This window comes from Lutra lutra, chromosome 3 (genome assembly GCF_902655055.1).
Source record: "Lutra lutra chromosome 3, mLutLut1.2, whole genome shotgun sequence".
Taxonomy (NCBI): Eukaryota; Metazoa; Chordata; class Mammalia; order Carnivora; family Mustelidae; genus Lutra; species Lutra lutra.
The window spans coordinates 4,796,904-4,821,837 of NC_062280.1; the positions used below are offsets into that span (position 1 = coordinate 4,796,904).

The window sequence follows — 24,934 nt, forward strand, 5'->3', positions numbered from 1 at the left end:
ATAATCTTCATTTTAAAGATTTTCAGAGAGGCTAGGAGACTTTCCTAGATTATGTAACATTTGTAAATTGAGCAGCTAGGTTTAGAATTTAGGTCTTTTGATACTCTGTCCAGTGTGTTTTCCACAAAATCAAAACATTTCAGTAGGGAATTAACAAACTATATACAGAATAACTTTCAATAAATGGATACTTCTATGTTATTTTGTTTATCCACCCCAGAAAGATTTACTTCATTTTTTTTCTTTTAACAATTCATTTTTGGTATAAAACTAGTGTAGATGAAAAAACAAAAAAATTGTCCCGACTATCAGAGATAGTCTGTTTCCAAAAAGGACATCATAAATTTTTAAAAACATTAACACAAATCTCTCAGTTAATTTATTTACCAACTCCTCTTAGGGACTTTTTTGTTCTAGCGTAAAGGCCAATATCACACATCCTATATGAATTGGTAGTAGTATCGTCTAAGACAGAAAATAACATTGCGGTGAAAGTTACTCATTTGTTTCAATACTAAAGTAATTACTGTAGCGAAGACTTGCTCATTTATCATTTCCTGTTGTCTCCGCTATTTTTTCAAGTTGTCTTTTTAAACAAATATCCTCATTGTCCTTGTTACAAAACCAATAACTTTATTTTACTAGGTATGGCCGCAAACCGATGCGGCAGGGTTTACTCCCCCTTCCGAGGAGGGTCTGTGCCTGGGAGCTTGTGACAGTTTTGCCCATCACTGTCCTTCCCCGAGGAGTGTGGCACAGTCTAGTTGACCGCTAAGTTACATTTAGGAGACATCTTCAGTCTCCCCCATTTCACTTATGAAGGTTTTTGTGAACACCTGAGACCTAACATCTTCCCAAGCCTTTTGTTCTGGGAATAGCACGGTTTTAGTCTTAAGAATTGCTGTTGGATACTTTAATAGAATTTACCTGGTTGATTTTAAATATATTCCTATGAACCAAAGTTTACAAGTATTTACCCTGTGCAAGTGCCGGATAATAAAAAGAAGCTTTGAATTAGTTGCTTTTGGCTTCTCAACGAGTATCATTAAAGATCTTTCAGATAGGTCAGCAGTTTGGTCAAAATTTGTTAAGGAACCGTGAATGTGAACTAAAAGGTGACACAGCTTTGAACGGAAGCAAAGCAGGGATCCAGGTTATTAGGATACTAGTCAAGAACAGTGAATAAGGTAAGGGGTCCAATTATGACGGAGACTTTGCTTAATTACTTACAATAACAAAGAATATAACTTCCTTTATAGCTAGATGAATTTTTTATTATTCTGATGAGTCTTTTCAGAAACCGATATTCCCTCTTATTTGTGAATCCCTAAAGCACTTTTTTTAAAAAGACTTTATTTATTTATTTGACAGAGAAAGACACAGCGAGAGAGGGAGCACAAGCAGGGGGAATGGGAGAGGGAGAAGCAAGCTCCCCGCTGAGCAGGGAGCCCGATGCAGGGGCTCCATCCCAGGACCCTGGGATCATGAGCTGAGCCAAAGGCAGATGCTTAACGACTCAGCCACCCAGGCGCCCCGCACTGAAGCACATTTCTATTAATGAGACCATTGTCATTTTAGAAAAAGAAGGTGTGTGTTTGAAGCAGTGAGATAAAAAGTTTGGACTAAGACAATGATCCTTGGTCTGGGGTTGTATCTCCTTTTGGGGCACAGGAGAATTGAAAAATGCTCAGAAAACCCAGCTCTGGACTTCATAGTGTCACTTAATTTCTAGAACCCATGTCATATATGTATGACCATAGTTTCTAACACTACAAAGCAGGATTTTCAAACCTTGGCACTACTCGCATTTTGGCTAGATAATTCTTTGTTATGGAGCCCTGTCCTGTGCATTGATGGACGGTCAGCAGCACCCTTGTCCACCCACTAGAAGCAAACAGTACCTCCGCTCTCCCAGACAATCAAAAATGTCTTTAGACATTATCAAATATTACCCTATTTGAGGACCTCTGTCATAAGGTTATGGTCAGTAACTTTCCCTCCAGTTCCTGATTTCCGAACTAAAGCTACATACTTGGTTATAGAATCCTAAACCCAGAAAAAAAAATATAATATCATTACCCAATTTTACTCATGGGAAAACTGAGGTTCTGAGAGGCTAAATATGTCCAGTTAGCTTGAGGTCAGCCTGCCCTAGAGATTAGACTAAGCCAAGTTTCTGCGTTCTTACCCATACGGCCGCTTGTAGAAGGTGCTATTTGCAAGTCATGTGCTCTGAAATCCAAACGGAATTCAGAAATAAATAGGACTGCTCCTGTTATTGGAGAACAGTTTGGTGGAGAATTCAAAGAAGGAGATAAACAATTTCTAGTTGATTTGGGAGTAAACCAAGTAGTCTTATTCCAGTGGTATTGTTTTCCTGGTGACGATGATGATAATCACAATTATAATGAAGAGGACAATGGTTTTCTTAGGGTAACATGACAATTTGCGTGTTTCTTAAGTCCAGTTCAAGGCCAAAGTGAACAGGTAAGAAACACGCCCTGTTGCAGAAAGCAGCCAGCTAGAAAGTTAGAATAGAGGCCTGAAAATCTACTGAGATAACCGAGAGTCAATGGTTGCTTATCGTTGTTGATGGGGTGTTACGATTACTACTGTGTATCGTACTTACAGAAGACAATGTGTATACTTTACTAAAACTACCCCATAGATAAGCTTCCCTGGCCTGCTACTTCTTTCTCATGCTTCCGCAGCTAGATTTCATTAAAAATCTGAAGCCACAACAAAGGTTTATGTGCCAACCCTGGGGAAGGGTGAGTAACTAGGGATGTGGGGACAGGAGTGGGATTTGCTCAGAGATTATTTCAAACAACTGGAAACCTCCAGCTTCCCTGGGGCTCTTTCAATAACAGAAAAATATATAGAAAAAAAAAAAACAGTGGTGCAAGATTTGTAAAATAATTGTGACAGTACATGAACAGTCCGTCAGCAGAAGTGGATTTGGATGTGGACGGCTTGACAAAACACTAATTGCCTGTGGGTTTAAACTCTGTAGACGAATAACATGCCCTTTCTGGAATACTTAATTTCTGGAAGACAAATGGGGCTTGTTCTTAAGCTTCATTTTTGGAGTGATTTTTAAACATTAATTTAATTTTTTTTTTTAGTTAGACATTTATTTCCATTACTAAATGAAAAAATTTTTTAAAGATTTTATTTTATTTATTTGATAGAGATCACAAGCAGGCAGAGAGGCAGGCAGAGAGAGAGAGAGAGAGAGGGAAGCAGGCTCCCCGCTGAGCAGAGAGCCCGATGTGGGGCTCGATCCCAGGACCCTGAGATCGTGACCTGAGCCGAAGGCAGAGGCTTTAACCCACTGAGCCACCCAGGCATCCCACTAAATGAAATTTTAAATGAAATAGTCTTGGGAGGAGTTTTCTGATGGATGACACACACAGCTTTGAATCTTGTAAAATGCATAAGAAAATGGAGAAGTCTTTTTTTTTTTTTTTTTTTTTTTTAGTGGCCTGGAATATATTTTATAGGAATTATTATGTAACACCGTTGAACATTGATAATGCATTCACAACTCTTTGCAAAACTCTCCATCTCATTCTGTGTGGGATAATTAATAAATTCATTCTATTTGTTTTAGGGAATTAAACATTAATATTATCACCAGAAAGGACATTTGTCAGCACAAATGCTCAGAATTATCTCAGTAAATACCAAAAATATCAAACTTGCTTTCTAAGATTTATTCATTCTTCTCTGTTATTGGTCAGATGTCTTTGGATTACATGTTCAAGAATGGTCTTCCAAGTTAACTTTGTGTAAAAACCTTTGTAAGCTCCGTGAGGAAGGACCTACCAACCCAATATGGCTAATGCTGACATTCTGTACTAATGTTGTCATTTCCAGGGATATTCATTGACATCCCAGAGGAATTCAGAAGTAAGGAGAACAAGATTGCTCTATACTTTTCAAGAGCACCAGAATGCCTTAAAGTCATCAAATGCTCCTGGGAGAACCAGCCTAACTTTAATCTGATTAAATTTATTATAGTTAGGAAAAGAGGTAGATCGGACAAGCATTAGCTAGAAATGGAAATGGAAACCCAGACAAAGGAGAATAAGACAGGGCACTACTGTTAGGTAAGCTCTGAGGATGTCCTGGCCAAAGGCACTTATCCCGATTTGAGGGTGGGGGTATCCTTATTGTGTAGTCCTTTGCATCTTAGCTGGATACCTTAAACATCTGAAAAACGTATCTTTTACTCAGGCTCACTCATTATGACCGGACTTTTCAGAGAACCCAACCCTAAGAAGAGAACACATTGGTCAAGGGACCCACGTCTTCCAGGTAATGCTTTCTCATTGCAAATCAATACACAGACATTGAATTTGGTTAATTTAAGTTCACTGCGAACAACAGCTTACTCTTGGTGTTTTGAAAATTCAGATTTCTAAGTCTACAAGTCCAAGAGCTTTTATAATGAATTTAGTCAATATTCCAATTCCTGCCCTTTCCTGTCCCAGTTGTCCATCTCCACCAAGTCACCATGTCCCTGATGTGCTGTCATTGCTGGTTCTCTACTTTAGACTAAACCTATCTTTCTGCCCCCAATTTCCAACCATTTCCCAAAGCTCACCAGGAACTGTGCTCCATAATCAGCAAAGTCCCCCCAACCTCAGAAGTTTCACTGAAATTTTCAACTCTCTTCTTGTATCCTGAATGACTTTCTCCTTGAATACCATCCCTTTAGTCTTCTCACAAGGTGGCCATATTCTCTACTCTCTTCTGTATCTCAGGACTCAGAGGTGGGAGTGGCTGCTGACCTTCTTGGTCCTTATTACTACATTCAGGTTACTGGACCACCTCTTCCCTTAAGCCTATCACTGATTTGCATATGTTGTTATTCCTGGAGTTTAGCTCACCAGTTAGATTTCTCTTGATGACAGCTGTGTTCAAACTAAAAGTCGAAGCAATTTCCAAAGGAACAACTAGGGGGAACAAGCTATGACCCTTGAAATAAGTAACAATGTTTAGAAACACAATTTTTCTGAGAGATTTTTAGTTTCACAGATATTTGAAAGTATTTTTAGTTGATTATATTTGTACACAGTCTCAAATCATCAAGATGTGAGAACTGAATTTTTAATGTGCTTGATAATGTGGGTTCATATATTTGAAGCATATCAGACTCATTAACAAAGGCAGCAATCAACGTGCTCTGGGTATTTCATTTTTTTGAAACTGCTTGAATTCTATTTATTAGTTTTATGGAAAACAGTGGGTCTTGAAATTATGCAGAACATCTGGACAAATCTTACTTGTCTTCCAGTTTCTCACATTCCGGCCATACTTATACCACTTTTCCCGGGAGTGGAAATGATGCGCTTGAAGTGAAAAGGTGAGTTAAGGTGGAGAAGTAGGTCACTTTCACTAGTGATAGCTACATGTTTGCGTTCGACTAGCGTTTCCTCTTTTCCTCCTGTGCTAAACAAAACAACAAAAACCGATCATCAGGGAAAAGAGCTGTCTTTCTGACCTTCATGCTCGGACTCGTCCAGGTGTGTGTGTTTGTGCTGATTGATGATATATAAACATTAACTTTTCTGAGTGGAAATAATGTTTTTCATAATAAACATAAATTCTTATATACCACTTTCCTGCTATTTTTGGTTGATGCCTTCCCATCATTATGACCACCCATTACACAGGTTTCTTTCCAATAATGAAAATGTAGGTCTTTCATATATACATCCTGGGTTATAATTGACTAATTTCAAAGAACAAGTAGAAAAGAAACAGAAATGGTATCATTATCTTGCAGTTCAGTCAAGTCTTATGTCCTCCTACTAAATTTCTAGTTGATTTTCATTTTTGATAATCTGGTGGTCATATTATTTTAAAGGGATTGAACTATACCATATATAAAATCGTGTCGACTGCAGGAAAACTGAAAAGTCAGTCACATGACACATCAGTGTGCTGAAGACCTGTAAACGGTACGTGCTCAATGAATACTTTTTATAGATGAATCAAAAAGCCAGATATCTTGCAACAAGTTATTTGTCTTGAGGAGGGAAAAAAATGAACCTTTTGTAATTGTATGAGTCATAAATGAAATTATTTGTACAAAAACTCTGACTATGTATCATACGGACAGATCGTAGCCCATACAATGGGTTATAGTTCCCATAAATAAATTTTCAACGGTCAGAGCAACAGGAAAATAACAACAACAGCTGGCTTACTCGTTTCTTGCTAATATCATCCATCACATCTTTTAATTAAAACTTTAACAGTAAGGAAGTGGGCTTCTTATGTCCATTGGACAGATGAAAACAACTGAGGCTCAGAAAGCTCAATTAATTGGCTCAAGGTTAAATAATCAAAATCACGGCCAGTGTTTAAACTCAGCCCTGCCTCGTTTTTAGTGGTCTAACCACTGAACTTTCTGCCACATCTTAATGGAAGAGAAAGGTGGATGAGTAACACCTCAAGGTGAGCAATTCCCTTCAGGAAGGAGCATTTCAAATAGGGAAAAGTGCACATAAATGATGCAGAATGCATTTTTGAACTGGGGCATAACACAAAGTTTTCCAGAGTCTACCAGGGCCCAAGGCAACTCGTCAGTAGAAAGCCTTCATCTGTGTTGCAAATACTATTTCTGTGTTTATCTATAACCGTGAACATAACATAATATTACAGATGACTGGCTACATGATTTTATGGGGAACACAGTGAAAGCACAGAAGTTTGAGAGAGCAGGAAAAATTGTGAGTTAGAGTTCATAGAAAAGCTTTATGAATTTTGCAGCACTCTAATGTAAATCCCAGAGGGGAAAATACTTGAATTGAGACACTTTCCCTCAGAAATCTTGAGAAAATCTTGACATCTTAATTCATTTCCTGAGCTTAAATATTCTAGGCTAGTCTGGTGGCACTATAATAGCCTGGGCAAACACTTTTATTTATTTCACTGTTGATACCAATATTTGTGCTACAAGTAGCTGCCTGCATTTGCTATTTATTTCTTTCCTACAGATCAAATTATTGGCCTGGACATAACACCCTTTCCGGCGAAGCGTTCCTTGTGCTCATGAGCGAATGGAGAAAGCTTCCATTTTAAATGCAGATTTTTTCCACATGACTGAATTAATTCATGTAATAAATATGAAATGTAACCACTTGATATTCATGTCGATACATGGATGGCGGGAGAGTAATTGAGGCAGTGGTAGGTAAATCAAGCAAGTGCTGTGTTTGCATGGGTGGTGGTCAGGGGGCCAAAACGCTGCATCCAGTTCTGGGTCAACCGTTTAGCTTTTGGGAGCTACAATTTTGCTTCCCCCAGTATTGGTAACCCTGTTTTATCGGACTGACGTGAGAGCAAAGAAGGTAATGTGAACGGGTCTTTGTAAGCCTAGAAAGTATCACACACACATTTTCTATTAATGTAGGATCACTCGGTAACAAACGCTTCTCTTTAGTTTCTCTTGTCTATGTGGGAAATAGGAAGCAGAACAGTAAAACTTAAGAATCAAACCAGACGGTGCTTGTAAGAGGTCTGTGAGATGTCGACAAATCAGAGAGAGGAGAACCCTTTGGAGAGCTTCACGGCAAAGCAGATGTCATGGTGAAACCTTCTTGAGTCTGGAACTCTCAAGGGGTTAAGCTCTAAGGTGCAGAGTGGGTCCCAAAGTCTCTCAGAATGGTAGGTAGTGACACTTCTCTGGTCGCATACCATTCACACTCAGCTGGATTCCCGAATTAGTGATGATGGTTTGAACCTTAGCTCTACCACATGCCTCCTTTTTAGTTAATCTCCCTGAGCCTTCATTTCTCACCTGTCAAATGCATATAATATCTCCCTCACATTTCTGTCATCAAGACTGAAGGAGACAGTGTACGTGGAAGGCCTTTGTAAATTGCAAAGACTTGGGCCGAGAACAAGTTATTATGACAATTCACTTAGACGAGGTATCCTTTCAAGACGTCAGTTTCCTCTTAGTGTGGACAAAGGAGTCAATGGAATCATAGGATATATGGAACTTGGTTTGAGTGTATATTTCTGGTTTCTTTCTTTTTCTTTTAGATCTGAGCTTAATATCTAAATTATTGCTCAAAGATAAGGAAGAGGTTTCTTTATATTTAGGATTTTATTTATTTACTTGACAGAGAGAGGGAGACAGTGAGAGAGGGAACACAGCAGGGGGACTGGGAGAGGGAGAAGCAGGCTTCCTGCAGGGCAAGGAGCCCGAAGCAGGGCTCCATCCCAGGACCCTGGGATCATGACCTCAGCCAAAGGTAGATGCCTAACACCTGAGCCACCCAGGCACCCCGGGATCTTAAAGACAAAATTTCCTTAAAAATTAAGGCTCCCTTGATGTTAAGAGAAACGGTGGAGGGCACAGTGTAATAATGCACAATAGGAAGACAGACTCCGGGCACGCCTGCACCTCGACTCAGAGTGGGGAGACCTGGCTACCTTCCAAGGTTGTGGAGACGACTCAAGGCTACCTTTTCTTGTTAACTGCTAATAAAAGCAGGGGAAATTTCTTTTCCCCATATACATACTAGAATTTAACGTATTTTTTATCTTTGTCCAGGCTTTCTGACTGTTCTGCGAATCCAGTTCCTGTTAGACTTGTAGATACATGAAGAAAATAAGCTACACACTCCCCCTCAAAGCCCTTGCCCTTAGTACTCTGTGTTATTTTTTTCCCAATTTGGAAATACACATAAATATATTATTTAATCTGCCATGGAAAGACTATTGTGGACTTACATATATTCCAATGTGATGCTCTAGAATCTTACAAATAGTTCTTGTAAAAAATCCTGGCAATGTGAAAAGCTTTGGCTTATTTTATAAAAATCACTATTGAAGGAGGATATTACCCATTCTATGTTTTCCAGCAATAAGGAGATCTATGCCAAATATTTCTTTTAAAAACTTAGCGTTAGAGAAACTATGTATCTGGTTTCTGAACGAATTATTTATTCATCCTTCTGTCAGGCAATGGAAACCCAAGTTCCCTTTTGGCAGAGCCCTCAGAACGAGAAGTTCACCTTTGTAAAGCCCAGTGGAGTGCATGTAGCAGGGACTCTAAATATTTGCCATATGACCTGATTAAATCATATTTTCTCTTTTCACGTTGGTTGCAAGGAAGCTCAGGGCTAAATGCAGGTGATATAATCATTTTCCTCTACAATTCTGCCTTACGTTTTCACTTTCTCTTTAAATGAGCTCATTGAATATATTTTAATTACAAACCACTACAAATCCTTTTGTAGTACAAAAGGTACAAAATTTCATGAAAGAAAATTCATTTTATTTTCTAGATGATAAAAGAAAAAATCATTTAAGTTTGTGGTTTGTTTTGCTTTTCGTGTGTGTGTTTATGTGTATGTGTCTATTTTTTACATCGAACAATATATAAAATTAAGTACATTTTCACTGGAAAAATATGGAGCTACTTTTTCTGAAGCATGATCAGATTTTTAGACAGAAAAGAAAAACAGTCAGAAAATACACAGACCAGATGAAGAAAAACAAAATGGCTGAACTTCACTTTTTCATTCGAGGGGGAATTCTTTTTTTTAAGAAAATGTTGCAGATTTCAAAGAGGTGTAAAACATTTGCTACTTATAAAATACGCTATTTATAAAAACTTCCAGAAGGAAAGTTTAATATTAGCATTTTAAAACAATGGAAATCCCTAAAGCTCCAGCTCTATGGCTTTATAAAATTTTATTCCCTGAGCCCTTCTGCAAGTAAAGAGAAAGACCTAAATGGAAGCCCAAGTCTTAGACCGATGAAGGGAGAATGACATTAAGTAGCCTGTTCAGCTTATCAGACAGAGATCCTGTCACTCTGCCTTGAAACAGATCCAAAGCTCCTGATTCAGGACTCACTAATGCCTTGGGTCTCATTAAACAAGAGAGAGCAGAATAGAGACCCAAATCAAGTACAACCAGAAAGTAATGCTGGCTGGGATGACTTGGCAAGTTCTTTGATTTCCTAGAGTCCATTTCAGGTATATCTTGGATCTCGTAGCTCAGCATAAGTTTGGTTTACCTCCCCTTAGTCTTGTTGGAGGCATGGCTCTCTTTATACTTGTTTTGTTTGTTTGTTTGTTTGTTTTTTTGTGAATTGGCCCTTGCTCATCCTTACTGAAGTTTCTATTTTGTAAATGACATTAAATATGAGACATGACATATTTATTTTTAGATTTAAGCTCTCTAAATCATTTTTCATTTTTGTAATCAGTAATATGTGCTTTTTGTACTAACAGCGATAAGGTAGGTTCAAACGGGAAAAATAGGGGTGTTGCTAAAGGTTTTTAACCTCTCCTATTAACAATATCTAAGAAAAAATGAGAGTGTGTTAAGATCGGTACTTCCCTCCAGTGGGAATGTCCATCGATGTTTTTCTAACAAGGGAAGTGGCTGTGACATTAAATGAGCTTGTGAGCAGATAGCAAACTTCTAGGAATGTGAGTCACACAGTTCCTGTTTTCCCTTCTTGGGGAGATTTGAAAATGTGAGACAGAAATTAAGAGGACAGTGACATACTGAGACTCCATTTGGATCCTTTTATTTTTCCAAAGTTTGTTATTCCAAAATGTATGAAAATGTAAATACTACTGAAAGCCTGGAAATGTTGAGGGATGTGGCTATTATTTAAATATTGTCTAACAAGGAGTAAACATTGTGTTTTAATAAGATTAGAATGAAGATGAAGGCATCTAAATTAACTTCTGTGGGAGTTTTAAAGTAGGTAATCAGTGCTTAATTAGGAATTGCAAGCTTCGATTGACATTATCTTTGTTCCTGTCTTAAATTTGGATTTCAAACAGACACGTATTTTTAAACTTTATTTTTATTTTAAAAGTTTTTCTATGGAATTTACTAGATAAATCTGATGTCAAACTAGCAGACCTTGGACAACACTGAGGGTCTGAAGTGTTTTCATTTGCACAGATTTTTTTTTTTAAAGATTTTTTATTTGTTTATTGGACAGAGAGAGATCACAAGTAGGCAGAGAGGCAGGCAGAGAGAGAGAGGAGGAAGCAGGCTCCCCACCAAGGAAAGAGCCCGATGTGGGGCTCGATTCCAGGACCCTGGGATCATGACCTGAGCCGAAGGCAGAGGCTTTAACCCTCTGAGCCACCCAGGCGCCCCAAGAAATCTGTAACTGGCTGTGATCAATTAATTGTAAACACCACTGCACTCGGACCAGCCTCATTTGCACAGATTTAAAAATATATTCTCTTTCCTTCTCATGCTCAATAATGGGATAAGATAGGAAATGATGCCAACTGAAAGAAATTACACTGAAGGTCAAAAATTATGTTTGACACCACTCTCAGTAACAGTTCATCCAAGCAGAAAATCAATAAAGAAACAGGAGCATTGAATGACAGATGGACTTCGTAGATATATACAGAACATTCCACCGTAAAACAACAGAATACTCAATCTTCTGGAGCACACATGGAACTTTCTCCAGAAAGGACCACATACTGGGTCACAAATCAGGGCTCAACCGATACCAAAAGATTGAGATTATTCCCTGCATATTCTCAGACCACAATGTTTGAAACTGGAACTCAACCACAAGAAAAAGTTTGGAAGGAATTCAAACACTTGGAAGCTAAAGACCACTCTGCTTAAGAATGTTTGGGTCAACCGCGAAATCAAAGAGGAACTTAAACAATTCGTGGAAACCAATGAGTTTGAAGACACTTTGGTCCAAAACCCATGGAATACGGCAAAGGCAGTACTAAGGGGGAAATACATAGCCATCCAAGCCTCCCTCAAAAAAACTGAAAAATCCAGAATACACCAGCTCTCTTTACACCTTAAAAAACTGGAGAATCAACAGCAAATTAAGCCAACCCCACACACAAGAAGGGAAATAATCAAGATTAGAGCAGAGATCAATGAGATAGAAACGAGAGATACAATAGAATGCATCAACAAAACTAGAAGCTGGTTTCTTGAAAGAATCAATAAGATCAATAAACCACTGGCCAAACTAATCCAAAAAAAAGAGAAGGACTCAAATTAATAAAATTATGAATAAAAAGGGAGATCTCATGACTAACACCAAGGAAATAGAAACAATCATCAGAAATTATTATCAACAGTTATGTGTCAATAAGTTAAGCACCCTAGATGAAATGGATGCATTCCTGGAAACCTGTAAACTTCCAAAACTGAATCAGGAAGAAATTGGCAACCTGAATAGACCGATATCTAATAACAAGTTTGAAGCAGTGATCAAAAACCTCCCCCCAAAATATGAGCCCAGGACCTGATGGATTCCCTGGGCAATTCTACCAAACATTCAAAGAAGAAATAATATCTATTCTCCTGAAGCTGTTTCAAAAAATAGAAAGAGAAGGAAAACTTCCAGACTCTTTATGAAGCCAGCATTACCCTGATCCCCGAACCAGGCAAAGACCCCAACAGAAAGGAGAATTTCAGACCAATATCGCTGATGAATATGGATGCCAAGATTCTCAACAAGATCCTAGCTAGTAGGATCCAACAGTACATTAAAAAGATTATCCACCATGACCAGGTGGGATTTCTCTCTGGGATGCAAGGGTGATTCAACATTCACAAATCAATGTGATAGAACAAATCAATAAGAGAAGAGAAAAGAACCACATGGCCCTCTCAATTATGCAGAAAAAGCATTTGATAAGATACAGCATCCATTCCTGATTAAAATGCTTCAAAGTATAGGGATAGAGGGAACATTCCTCAACTTCATAAAATCTATCTATGAAAAACCCACAGCAAATATCATTCTCAATGGGGAAAATCTGACAGCCTTGTCTTTGAGATCAGGAACACAACAAGGATGTCCATTCTCACCACTGTTGCTCAACATAATACTAGAAGTCCTAGCAACAGCGACAAAAAGAAATAAAAGATATTCCAATTGGCAAAGAAGAAGTCAAACTCTCTCTCTTCACAGATGACATGATACTTTATATGGAAAACCCAAAAGACTCCACCCCCAAACTACTAGAACTCATACAGCAATTCAGTAATGTGGCAGGATACAAAGTCAATGTACAGAAATCAGTTGCTTTCTTATATACTAACTATGAAAATATAGAAAGGGAAATTATAGAATCATTTCCATTTACTATAGCACCAAGAACCATAAGATACTGGGAATAAATCTAGCCAAAGAGGTAAAGGATCTGTACTTGAGGAACTACAGAACACTCATGAAAGAAATTGAAGAAGACACAAAGAGATGGAAGACCATTCCATGCTCATGGATTGGAAGAATAAACATCGTTAACATGTCTATACTGTCTAGAGCCATTTATACTTTCAGTGCCATCCTGATCAAAATTCCACCGGCATTTTTCAAAGAGCTGGAGCAAACAATCCCAAAATTTGTACGGAACAAGAAGAGACCCTGAATTGCTAAAGGAAATGTTGAAAAAGAGAAATAAAACTGGGGGCATCACGTTGCCTGGTTTCAAGCTTTACTACAAAGCTGTGATCACCAAGACAGCATGGTACTGGCACAAAAACAGACACATAGACCAGTGGAGCAGAGTAGAGAGCCCAGATATGGACCCTCAACTCTGTGGTCAAATAATCTTCGACAAAGCAGGAAAAAATATCCAGTGGAAAAAAAAAAAAAAAACCACTCTCTTCAATAAATGGTGCTGGGAAAATTGGACAGCTGTACGTAGAAGAAAGAAACTTGGCCATTCTCTTACACCATACACAAAGATAAACTCGAAATGGATCAAAGACATCAATGTGAGGCAGGAATCTATCAAAATCCTAGAGGAGAACATAGGCAGTAACCTCTTAGATATCAGCCACAGCAACTTCTTTCAAGATATGACTCCAAAGGCAAAGGAAACAAAAGCGAAAATGTACTTCATTGACTTCATCAAGATCAAAAGCTTCTGCACAGCAAAGGAAACAGTCAACAAAACAAAAGGCAACCCAGGGAATGGGAGAAGATATTTGCAAATGACAATACAGACAAAGGGCTGATATCCAAGATCTATAAAGAACTCCTCAAACTCAACAGCCACAAAACAGATAATCACATCAAAAAATGGGCAGAAGACATAAACAGACACTTCTCCAAAGAAGACATACAAACGGCTATCAGACACATGAAAAATGTTCATCATCATTAGCCATCAGGGAGATTCAAATCAAAACCACATTGAGATACCACCTTACACCAGTTAGAATGGCCAAAATCAGCAAGACAGTAAACTAACAAGTGTTGGAGAGGATGTGGAGAAAGGGGAACCCTCTTACACTGTTGGTGGGAATGCAAGTTGGTGCAGCCACTTTGGAAAACAGTGTGGAGATTCCTCAAGAAATTAAAAATAGGGGCACCTGGATGGCTTTGTGGGTTAAAGCCTCTGCCTTCAGCTCAGGTCATGATCCCAGGGTCCTGGGATTGAGCCCTGCATTAAGCCCCGCATGGGGCTCTCTGCTCAGCAGGGAGCCTGCTTCCCCTCGCCCCTCGCCTGCCTCTCTGCCTACCTGTGATCTCTGTCAAATAAATAAATAAATAAAATCTTGAAAACAAAAATTAAAAATAGAGCTACCTATGACCCTGTAATTGCACTACTGGGTATTTACCCCAAAGATACAGATGTAATGAAAAGAAGGGCCATCTGTACCCTGATGTTCATAGCAGCAATGGCCACAGTTGGCAAACTGTGGAAAGAACCAAGATGCCCTTCAACGGACGAATGGATAAGGAAGATGTGGTCCATATACACTATGGAGTATGATGCCTCCATCAGAAAGGATGAATACCCAACTTTTGTATCAACATGGACGGGACTGGAAGAGATTATGTTGAGTGAAATAAGTCAAGCAAAGAGTCAATTATCATATGGTTTCACTTACTTGTGGAGCATAAGGAATAACACAGAGGACGTTGGGAGATGGAGAGGAGAAGTGAGTTGGGGGAAATCGGAGGGGGAGACAAACCATGAGAGACTGTAGCCTCTAAGAAACAAAAGTGAGGGTTTTGGAGGGGTGGGAGAGACAGAGGGTTGGGTGAGCCTGGTGGTGGGTATTATGGAGGGCACGTATTGCATGGAGCACTGGGTGTGGTTTGAAATTATTAAAAAAGATTATCTGGGGGTGCCTGGGTGGCTCAGTGGGTTAAAACCTCTGCCTTCAGCTCAGGTCATGATCCCAGAGTCCTGGGATGGAGTCCCACATGAGGCTCTCTACTCAGTGGGGAGCCTGCTTCTTCCTCTCTCTCTCTGTCTGCCTCTCTGCCTACTTGTGATCTGTCAAATAAATAAATAAAATCTTAAAAAAAAATTATCTGTTTGAAACCAAATTCAAATGCGATTTTTTTTAGAAGAAAAATTTAACTCCCAATCTCTTTGAAAATGGGCATTCTGTAAAAGGGGTTACCCTTTCATGAATGACAATGGCAGAGTGGTAAACTCCAATATGATATGTAATGTACAATTTTATAAACTCACATATACTTGCATATTGATGCTAATCAACTTGACAAGGTCTTTGTTTCAGGGAGAAACTTGACTTTCCTAGGAGTCCCATGACTAAAGTTTCAATAGCGAAGTTATTCACATAATGTTCATTTTTGAAGATTTTTTTCCAAGTGAATTAATTTGCAAAACAATATAAAGGTATTTTAAGCACAGTTAGTAACTTTTTATATGAAAGTGAAATCTTTTTTTTTTTTCATCCTTTCTTTCTTTGAAAGTGAAATCTTTATGAAATCTTCAAAAACTTTAGGCTACAGTAAAATTAAATATGCCAGGTAGTGGCTTACAATACCTTTGAGATAAAGCTATTGTTTATAACAAAATACAGAATTTAAATTTTATTCATTTAACATTTAAAACATATAATATTAGTCTCAGACCTTGATTTTTCATTATCTTTTTTTTTTTAAAATATTTTATTTATTTATTAGACAGAGATCAGAAGTAGGCAGAGAGGCAGGCAGAGAGAGAGGGGGAAGCAGGCTCCCTGCAGAGCAGAGAGCCCGATGCGGGGCTCGATCCGAGGACCCTGAGATCATGACCTGAGCCGAAGGCAGAGGCTTAACCCACTGAGCCACCCAGGTGCCCCAATTTTTCATTATCTTTTATCACTTTTAATACTTTCCTGTGAATCAGCATATTCCAAAGTGCATTCTTGGGATTACCAGTACTCAAAAGTGCCACGAAAATATGGGTTATTTTTCAAATAAGTTTGATAAAAGCTATTCACTCTACGGAATTATTAATAATTATTTTAGGTGTGATAATAACACAATTTTATTTAAAAATGTTGATCTTTTAGAATTGCAGGCTAAAGTATTTATGAATAAAATCATGCAATTTCTGGGATTTCTTTCCACATATTTTGAAAATGCTACAAGAGGATGCAGTTGGAGATGGGGCAAGATTAGCCATGGGTTCATGTTACTGCATTTGAGTGGTGAATACATTTGCTTCATTACACGACCCAGCCTACATTTGTGTGTATTTTGTATATATTAAAACAAAAACTAAAAAATAAATAAATAAAAGGTGTGTATCTATTAAAAATTTTACAGTGTGCACAAGAGCTGTGAGGTGTCCTGGGTGAGAAAGTCATCTGTTTATCTGGATTTCTCCCAAACTTATTGACCATGGACTGTTCTTTCCAAGGAATACCTGCTTCTTCTCTTCTGGGCATTTGGGAACAGCTCTATCATAGTAGAATTAATGTTTTTCCATGTTTCATTGTCCAGGATAATTCCAGGCTTCTAGCACATGAAAAGTTTTATTTACATGTTGAAGACCATTTAGATAAAAATGAAGAATTAAAAAAAAAAACATTTTTGTTATTTCCAAATTCTGAGAGGTGTGAGGTATCCATAGTACAACATCTGATCTCAATTTCATTGAGATTAATTTTGTATATAAAAATAATTCAGAAATATTATTAAAATACAATTTCAGAAAAAAAATGAATGATAACACATATCTTGAAATATACGAAGCATTTCTTGGCTGACTACTGGCCAAAAATCTAGTTATCACTGTTTAATATTTAAGTGAAAAGCTCTTTAAAAAACAAAATTCTACATATCAATAATTTTACTTTTATATTTTAATCCTAAATTTTCATGAAATTTAATAATTTGTTAAAATCTTATTTGCATACCCATGTTATTTCTCACCCTAGAAAAATTATATTAGTTAGAATAGTTCTCAAAATAATATTCTAGAACTGCTAAATAAAATTTACATTTTTATATAAATGCTTGATAATTCTGCATAAGTCAGACGTTACATTGTACTTTTAAAATAAATTATTATTATTTTTAAATAAATTATTGTTTTAAAAATAAGTTACACATAACTTTTAAACTTTGCATTTACAGAGATAGCCTGTATTATTTATAGCTGTCCTTTCTAGCTATTTAGAGACTAACAAACTTTTTTATTGTTGACTTTAATGGAAATTCAAACAAGAATGTTTGCATTCATTATAATATACTGCCAAAAACTGCATTAGTTTCCACTGATGCCCATTAATTTGATAAATGTTTTGTCATTTGTACCATTTGCAATGTCAAAACAAGTTAGTTATATCTTACTGACATTTTTGACAAGTGCTTTAACTCTGGCAAGAAAAAAAAAAGGCATTTTATTTGCTACAACATAAATTCACTATTGCTTATTGAAAGTTTGAGCCAAACAAGAGAAGATTAGTACATGTCAGAAGTCTTGCAAGATTCAATTTAGGATTAATGGTAAAAATAAATAAATAAATAAATAAATAAATAAATAAATAAATAATAAAATTCACCCCTACTCTTTTTTATAGAAGTGCTCATATTCTGTAGAGAAAATTTATAATGTACCTGCATAATCTGTTCTTGCATAATGCCCATCCTCAGATTTAGTTGTTGTAGTTGTGTTATCTGTGTTAAAAAAGAAAATTAACAGTTAATATTGATTAATTGCTTCTTAAACATCTAATGTGAAATTTATAATTTTCCACCAATAGTACCTTCACTGTCACTAAGGAAATGTTACAGCTATAGTTCTAAGCTACCTTTATGCAAAGACAGATTTACATCAGTTTGCTTGAGAGCAAATAATAGAATGATATCAGCTTTCTAGAGTTTGGGACAAAGAGAAGTTTGACAATTATAGCGGAGATAGATGGATAAAGGAATAACAAGTCAAAAACCAAGGAAATGTTTCTTTCTGAATAAGAAACAAAATAGAACATTCTTATACATCCTGCTTTAAAAAAATGTACTTCAAATATGTCTATTGATTCAATACATAAAAGTGGTGTGATTTGTTTTTAATTTCAAGGTTTTCTAATAAAACCTCAGATTCTTTGCTAAAGATGACTTTGACCATTTCCCCCCCTGTGCAGGGAGACTGTCGGCTGAATATTGGCTTCTGTGTTTACGGCATTGTGAAGATACAGTCCCATTATATAGAAAAAGATATGGGCTGCTGCGGATAGGCTCTCGAACTCCTACACTCACCACAAATGCTACAGTAGACTTTCCTACCAATTATAAATCAGAATTGTCTTCCAGAAAGGAAATAGCTTGCCTAATAAGGAGTTCTCTTCACTTTTCATTTCTACACCAAGACTAAAAACATTCTTTGAAATGAGTTTTGGTACAAACATTACCTTGACATCGACCCAACGACATGACTTCAATTTTCTCCTGTTTCTGACACGATGCTTCTTTGATCTGACACGCGTTGTCATAAGACTTCCCATCAGAAGCACAGAGGGGATTGAAGTGGGTTTGAGAACAGTCGATGTTGCACACACACCTAAAGGAAGAGAGAGGTAAAGATGGGTGAATGGTGATGGATAGTACCTAGACTTAAGAAGGCGGTCACGTCCAAGTGTATACAAATATCAAATTACAAGCTCATTTATCTGAAACTTATATAATGTCATATAGCAATTCACCTCAATCGATAAAAAGAAAGAAAAAGTGGCGTCGGTATGTTGTTATCACGTTATACAGAAAAGAGAAAGTGGGAGGACTGCCAGATTGCCAACATACAAGTCGGCAAAATCGAATTGTATCCTTCCAGGGACGCTCCTTCACTCTTCTACCTGAGATGAAAAGAAGCACAGAACTAACTCACTGAAAATAACTCAGAAGACTGATAAAAGGATTTAAAAAAAATTTTAAAAAGGGAAAATGCAGAAAATAATCCTCAGTAAATCTCTGCCATTGGAACTTTAAAAACATGTGGGTAAACCATCAAACCGCCGTGCTGATGTCAGCACAATTCGAACAGGCTGAGGTCGCCCTGAAAGTCTGCTTTACCGCTTCCTCAGATGGGGTCTTACTGTGTTAACTTCTATTCTCGGGGTATCTGAACGGTGAGCGCGTGAGGAAAATGACACAGAGGACATTTGCAAGAAAGCAAGCCCTGAGATTGCTTGGAGCACAATCAGGAATTCTCTCTCTCAGCTACATGGGAATGCGCGTGACGTGCTAAGCGGGAATCTTTGGTGGTCCTTACCTTGGGGGGAGCATAAAACAGTTCAAGAATCAAATGAAAGATGTGGCTCTCTCTTCGGAAATACTCATACTCACACAAAACAACTTTTTTGCATAAAATTTTAGAGTGTGAGCCCCTTGAAACCTGTCCCATGGACCCCTTCCCCAGATACATGCTGTTTTTTTCTAATTCTAGCTTTAAATAATAAACACAAGTTGATTATCACTCACAACGTCAATATTTTTCTATAATATACATAAAATAGTGAGTCAATGAGGATTAGGTTGCCTGAATTAGAAGAATGAGACATATCTAGCAAACTTTCTATGACTTTTCCTATGTTCTTCTAATTCTCTGTATTTTACAGTCTACTTCGTCACTCAGAATATTTTTTATGTGTATAAATATGTTATTGCCTTAAAATAAAAACTTGTATTTTAAATTTCTATTAATATTTATGCTATTTTTCTAAATAGATTATATGCTTCACTCACATTTTACTTCTGTAGATCTTACTCAGAGCTGGGCATGTAATATGATGATTACAGTAACAACTAGCTTACGACACGCTGGGTTCTTAACGTGCGTTGCTTTATTTAATCTTCACAACAGCCATTTTATAGACCAATGATAGCGCAATTATAAGGTCAGGAAGCTAGTACATTGTGGAACAAGGACCACCCACGGACGTGCTAAAGTAACATATAACCCCTTCCCTCTCACCATAGTCTGTGTATTAGAATTTCCTGGAAAACGTTTAAATATACCGATTTACAAGCAGATTTCTGGGCCCCAGTAACTCAGGGGGTAGAGCCTAGGATTCCGCCTTCGTAGGCCGTCAGCCTGGCACCAGATTCACCTCCTGGAAATCACTGCGTGATCCATTTGTTGAATAAGTGAGAGAGGGTTTGTCTACACACAAGCGCTTCTCAGAGTGTGTCCTTAGGCCATCTGGATCAGAATTACCCAGATCGCCGTCGAAAGCACTGGCAGAAGTAGTGCCAATGCCCTTAATTTTTTTTCAGAGAATTGCTTTAGGAGCACTTGGTTATTTTTACTTTCACATACTTAGGAACAAAGAGCTAGGACAGATGGTAACCATCTCTGAATGCTTAAGTCCTCGAGTGGTTAGTTAAGTGGTGATCTGACCTCGCCCCGATGTTCCTGCTTTGGCATTGGAAAGATCTGAGATTGGTAGCCGCCTACGTGTTCAAGAGCTTTTGGTCCTTCTCACCGCGCATTTGGGGAAGTGACTTTGTAGATCAGCCTTGTTCTCCTTAACCATTTGTAGTAAATAAAGAGGTGAGGAGACGGACATTGTGTTTTGTTTTGTTTTTTAAAGTTGGTTCTATTTTACCTTCCAGACAGTTTATTGTTGTTGTGTTAGACTCTGGGGACTATCTCCTTGAAAGACATCAACATAATTATCTGTAACTAATAGCAGAACAGAGAGAAAATCATGTTTTCTTGTCTATCTAAAGAGTAAATTATATAGGATATGAGGGCTCTGCAGGTATCCTCAAATTATTTTTAGTATCTGAGTTTATTAAATTTAATTAGTTGGAAAACTGTGCAGGATTCCAGGACAATAGTCTGAAACTCTGCTGATAGTACCTGAATTATCTTTGTACTCCCTGCACCACCCAGTACTTTGTATGCACTAGTCATTCAGTAACTACAGGTAGTAGATAAATAAATGAAATGAATAAATATAATAACATGGTCCTATATTATTAAAAAAGGATGCAATAATATAAATTATCATTACTATATCATCATAAAAGCAGACAGAGGGCAGCTAAATCATTTTCTTGGCAGATACTAAATGTTCTCACTGAGCTCTAATAATGACAATAATAATAGTAGCTCACTTAATGAGAGTGTCATTATGCTTTATATCCCGTTACTCCTTTCATCGTTCTATCTCTCTGAGGTAGCTACTATTGCTGTCCTCAGCTTACAGATGAGAAAATTGAAGCTTGAAGAAGTCAAAAAGCTTTTATGGGGAAGAACTTAATTTCCAATACAGGCAGTTTGATGCCAGAACCAACACTGTTCCACACACTGTTCAGTACAATGAAAAAGAAGGCAAACCCAAATTCCCAATATTAACTAATTAAAGGAATACCTTGGATGAATGGGACTTGAAAAAATAAGGCTATGTCTACTCTTGGAATATTTATCGTGGTTTTATGAATCTAAATCACAATGCCTCTTAGTCTCTGTCCTCCCAAACAGATGATCCCAACTTTGTAGTATCATAGGGATGTATCAGCGAATATTCATTTGAAGGCATTCTGAATTAATACCCGATTCTTAGAATGAATAACAAATGATATGAATTAAGTGAATCTGACTACTTAAGACATCAATTGTTTACACTATCTTATCCTTAACAAAATTCGATATGAAGTTGTTTCTACTTTTCATAAAAATATACATTTAGACAGACACACACACGTACGCACAAACGAACACTCCAACTAACTCTGTTTTAGCACCAAATCTTTTCCAAGTAGCTCTTTCAAAACTTTCAAAGAGCCTGGAATTTTCTAAAGTTCGGATTCATGGGGCAGAGAGATTTTCGTGTTGATATGAGTACTTGAATTTGTGTACGTGTGTGCGGAGAATGGGCTCTGTGGGGGCATTTACTGCGTTCTTAACGTGCCTGTTCACTAGTTTATGCCTTCACTTTCTGCAACCTTCTTAAAGGCAATATGTCTTTTCTACCTTTGAATTTCTGGAACCCGGTAGAGGGCATCACAGCAAGTCATCAATAGGTGATTGTTGAATGGCAGGATGGACGTGGAAATGAAAGAGGACAGTTATCGTCTAGACAGGAGCACACAGGAGGAAGAACCAGTGATCTGTCCAAACCACTCACCTAAGTCTGTGCTACTCGGAACTTGAAAGAGGCCGCCCGCCTCCTTGAATTTGTGTCCCGCAATGGAGACAGGGCACCAGCCCTTAGTGACTCAGTGACAGCAGAGTACTGTTGTGAAAAGGACGGGTTTCACCATGCAGGTCACTACTTATATTTTGCAGTATTCAGGTACAGGTTTTAAGAACCAATATAATTTAAATATGGTAGTGACTTGTCAGTTTATGGCTGTTTCAAGCCGCTGAAAAATATAAGGCTCCGATAAAAAGGTGACAGAATTATCATACAGTGTAACAATGAAATTGCAGGTCACTTCGCGCTGTAGCAGCTTATGTAAATTAATCCAGGGTTTTTCTTTTTACAGAAATGAAAGGCAGATATTTTTAAAAGCAAAAACTATACCTTCTTCACTGCTTTTGGCAAATAATTGCATTATTATTCATTCTGAGAGGAGTAACTAGTTAATTACAGCATGTCATGAGTAGTTTCTGTGAGCCAAGGATTTGTAAGGCTGAGGACTGCATGGATGCCTTTAAGGGTATGTGTGTGTGTGTGTGTGTGTGTGTGTGTGTGTGTGTGTTTTCTTTCCTTTTCTTCTTTTTTCCAACCTATCTCAGTCTTTTGACATTCTGACACTGCGATTACATAGATCTCTTTTCTTCTAGGCTACAAAGAAAAAGAATCAGCCCTACTTGAAAATAATAATTTTAGGGTCTGTATGTGGAAATACTACCCTCTGAAATCCTTCAAAGAACATTAACATTGACAGAAAACCTTAGTTCTCTGAATTGTAAGGGAGAAGCGGAGCATCTGCTGATTTAGAAAGACCACTTGATGGGGTAAATAACTGAAATTACAGGAAGTAAAAGGTGGTGTCTACGATGGCCCACATGTGTTCATAATTATCTCATGAACCTTCTGGGGGTCTTGACATTCATTCAGCTCCCTGCCTCTCCTGAAACGGCTCCTCCAAGGACGTTCTGCAGTGGGTTAAGGAACCCTTTCCCTCACATTTGGGAATGCCTCCTTGTCCTCCAGAGTGTGAGGAAGCCAAAGCCACCAGGTAGAAATCACTCATTCATGTGTCTGGCTGGTGGCTGCCCTCGAATTTCACCAGATTTTGTTTCATCTATTAAACATGCCGTCACTTGCTCCTCTCCCAAGGTCCTTGACTTGCCCATTCCAAATTTTGTCCGTACAACATCGCTAATCAGTTTTAAAGTACCCAATTCTACTGTGGTGAAGACGGCTTTCTGGGTTGTTTTGAACCTTGACTGGTCTGTGTCCCTTGAGCTTGGCTGTCCCTGGGGCTATTACGCAGACCCTTTCTGGCCCGGCCAGAAAATGAGGTCAGAGCCTCTGCCTGTGCTCTCCCCAGAGGCGTAAGGCATGAGCTGCATTCTATTAATAACAGAGAAAACAGTGTGTCTTTTTCATTCAAGATTCTTGTGATACTTTAAGCCCATTTACTCATTAACTCTCATGGAACTCCTTTTGATGGAACTTGATTATAATTATTTTACCTGTACAGAAACTACAATTCAGGAATGCCTGGTTTGTGAGGGGAAAAATGAAATAAGATGTGAAAATCCACTGAAAATAAAAAGCCTTTATACAGAGTGTGGAAAAGCACTGACTGGGAGGTAAGACTACCAAATCTGCTACATTGTTACTCAGGCAATATATGTGAGCTTGTTTTTTTGCTTTGTTTTGTTTTTAAATTTGAGAAGGGCAATCCTTTTAGCTTTGAAATCTAGGAGGAAGGAATAATGCCCTTCTCCAGACACATTACCAAGGACTACAGTGAAATTTTCCAAGGCGGACGTGGGTTATCTTGTACACAGAAAAAGCTTAGTTGCCATTAATCTCTCTCCCTTTATAAGGAGGTAAAGGATTGAAGTTGGTCTATTAGGTGGAAGGTCTTGGGAATATTGAGAAAAAGCCTAGAGCAACAGATAGCCTGTCAACGGGGGGTCTGAATGAAGAGAAATTAAGCTGAGAGACCCTTCTCTGGGGTGGTGTCAGAACTTTCCAAAACAGAATCACCTGTTGAATCAGTGGGACTATTCCTGGGTGACAGACTGACGGCTGTGTATCAAAATGATGTCTAATTACAATAAAGACAGACGGGGACTGGGACTCGAGCCTGGAATTTGGTCTCAGACAGACCTGTGTTTCACCGACGCGATCCGTTACTAGCTGTATGGCATTGAACTAGTTACTTAACTTCCTCGAGCCAGTGAAAATGAAGATACTGACTCAAGACTGTGGAGATTAATTGGAATAACGCACATAAACTGTTTAATGAAGTTTCTGAGAAGTTGTAATTAACCAATAAATATTGATCATCATTAACTTTTGGCTTAGTGGTTTCTAATCTTGGATGCGAAGAAAAACCTTCAGTGGAATAGCTCAACCTTGAGCGGCCACCCAGAGATTCCCACTCAGGAGGTCTCGTGTGAGGCTGAGTATGAACTAGAGTTGTCAGAAATCCTGCAGGGGATTCTGACGTGCAGATGTGGGGAGCAGATGTGGGGAGCTGTAATAACAGAAAATAC

General features: G+C 38.0%; 1 protein-coding gene across 1 annotated transcript in view; it reads right to left on the bottom strand.

Annotated features, from left to right (window-relative positions):
• TMEFF2 (transmembrane protein with EGF like and two follistatin like domains 2) overlaps positions 1-24,934 on the bottom strand; it is a 229,683-nt gene that overhangs the window by 32,109 nt on the left and 172,640 nt on the right. Inside the window, exons 6-7 of the mRNA XM_047720627.1 lie at positions 18,660-18,808; positions 17,866-17,925 (exon numbers count right to left, since the gene is read on the bottom strand). Of these exons, the coding sequence (XP_047576583.1) occupies positions 17,866-17,925; positions 18,660-18,808 (209 nt within the window). The remainder of the gene's footprint in view (positions 1-17,865; positions 17,926-18,659; positions 18,809-24,934) is intronic.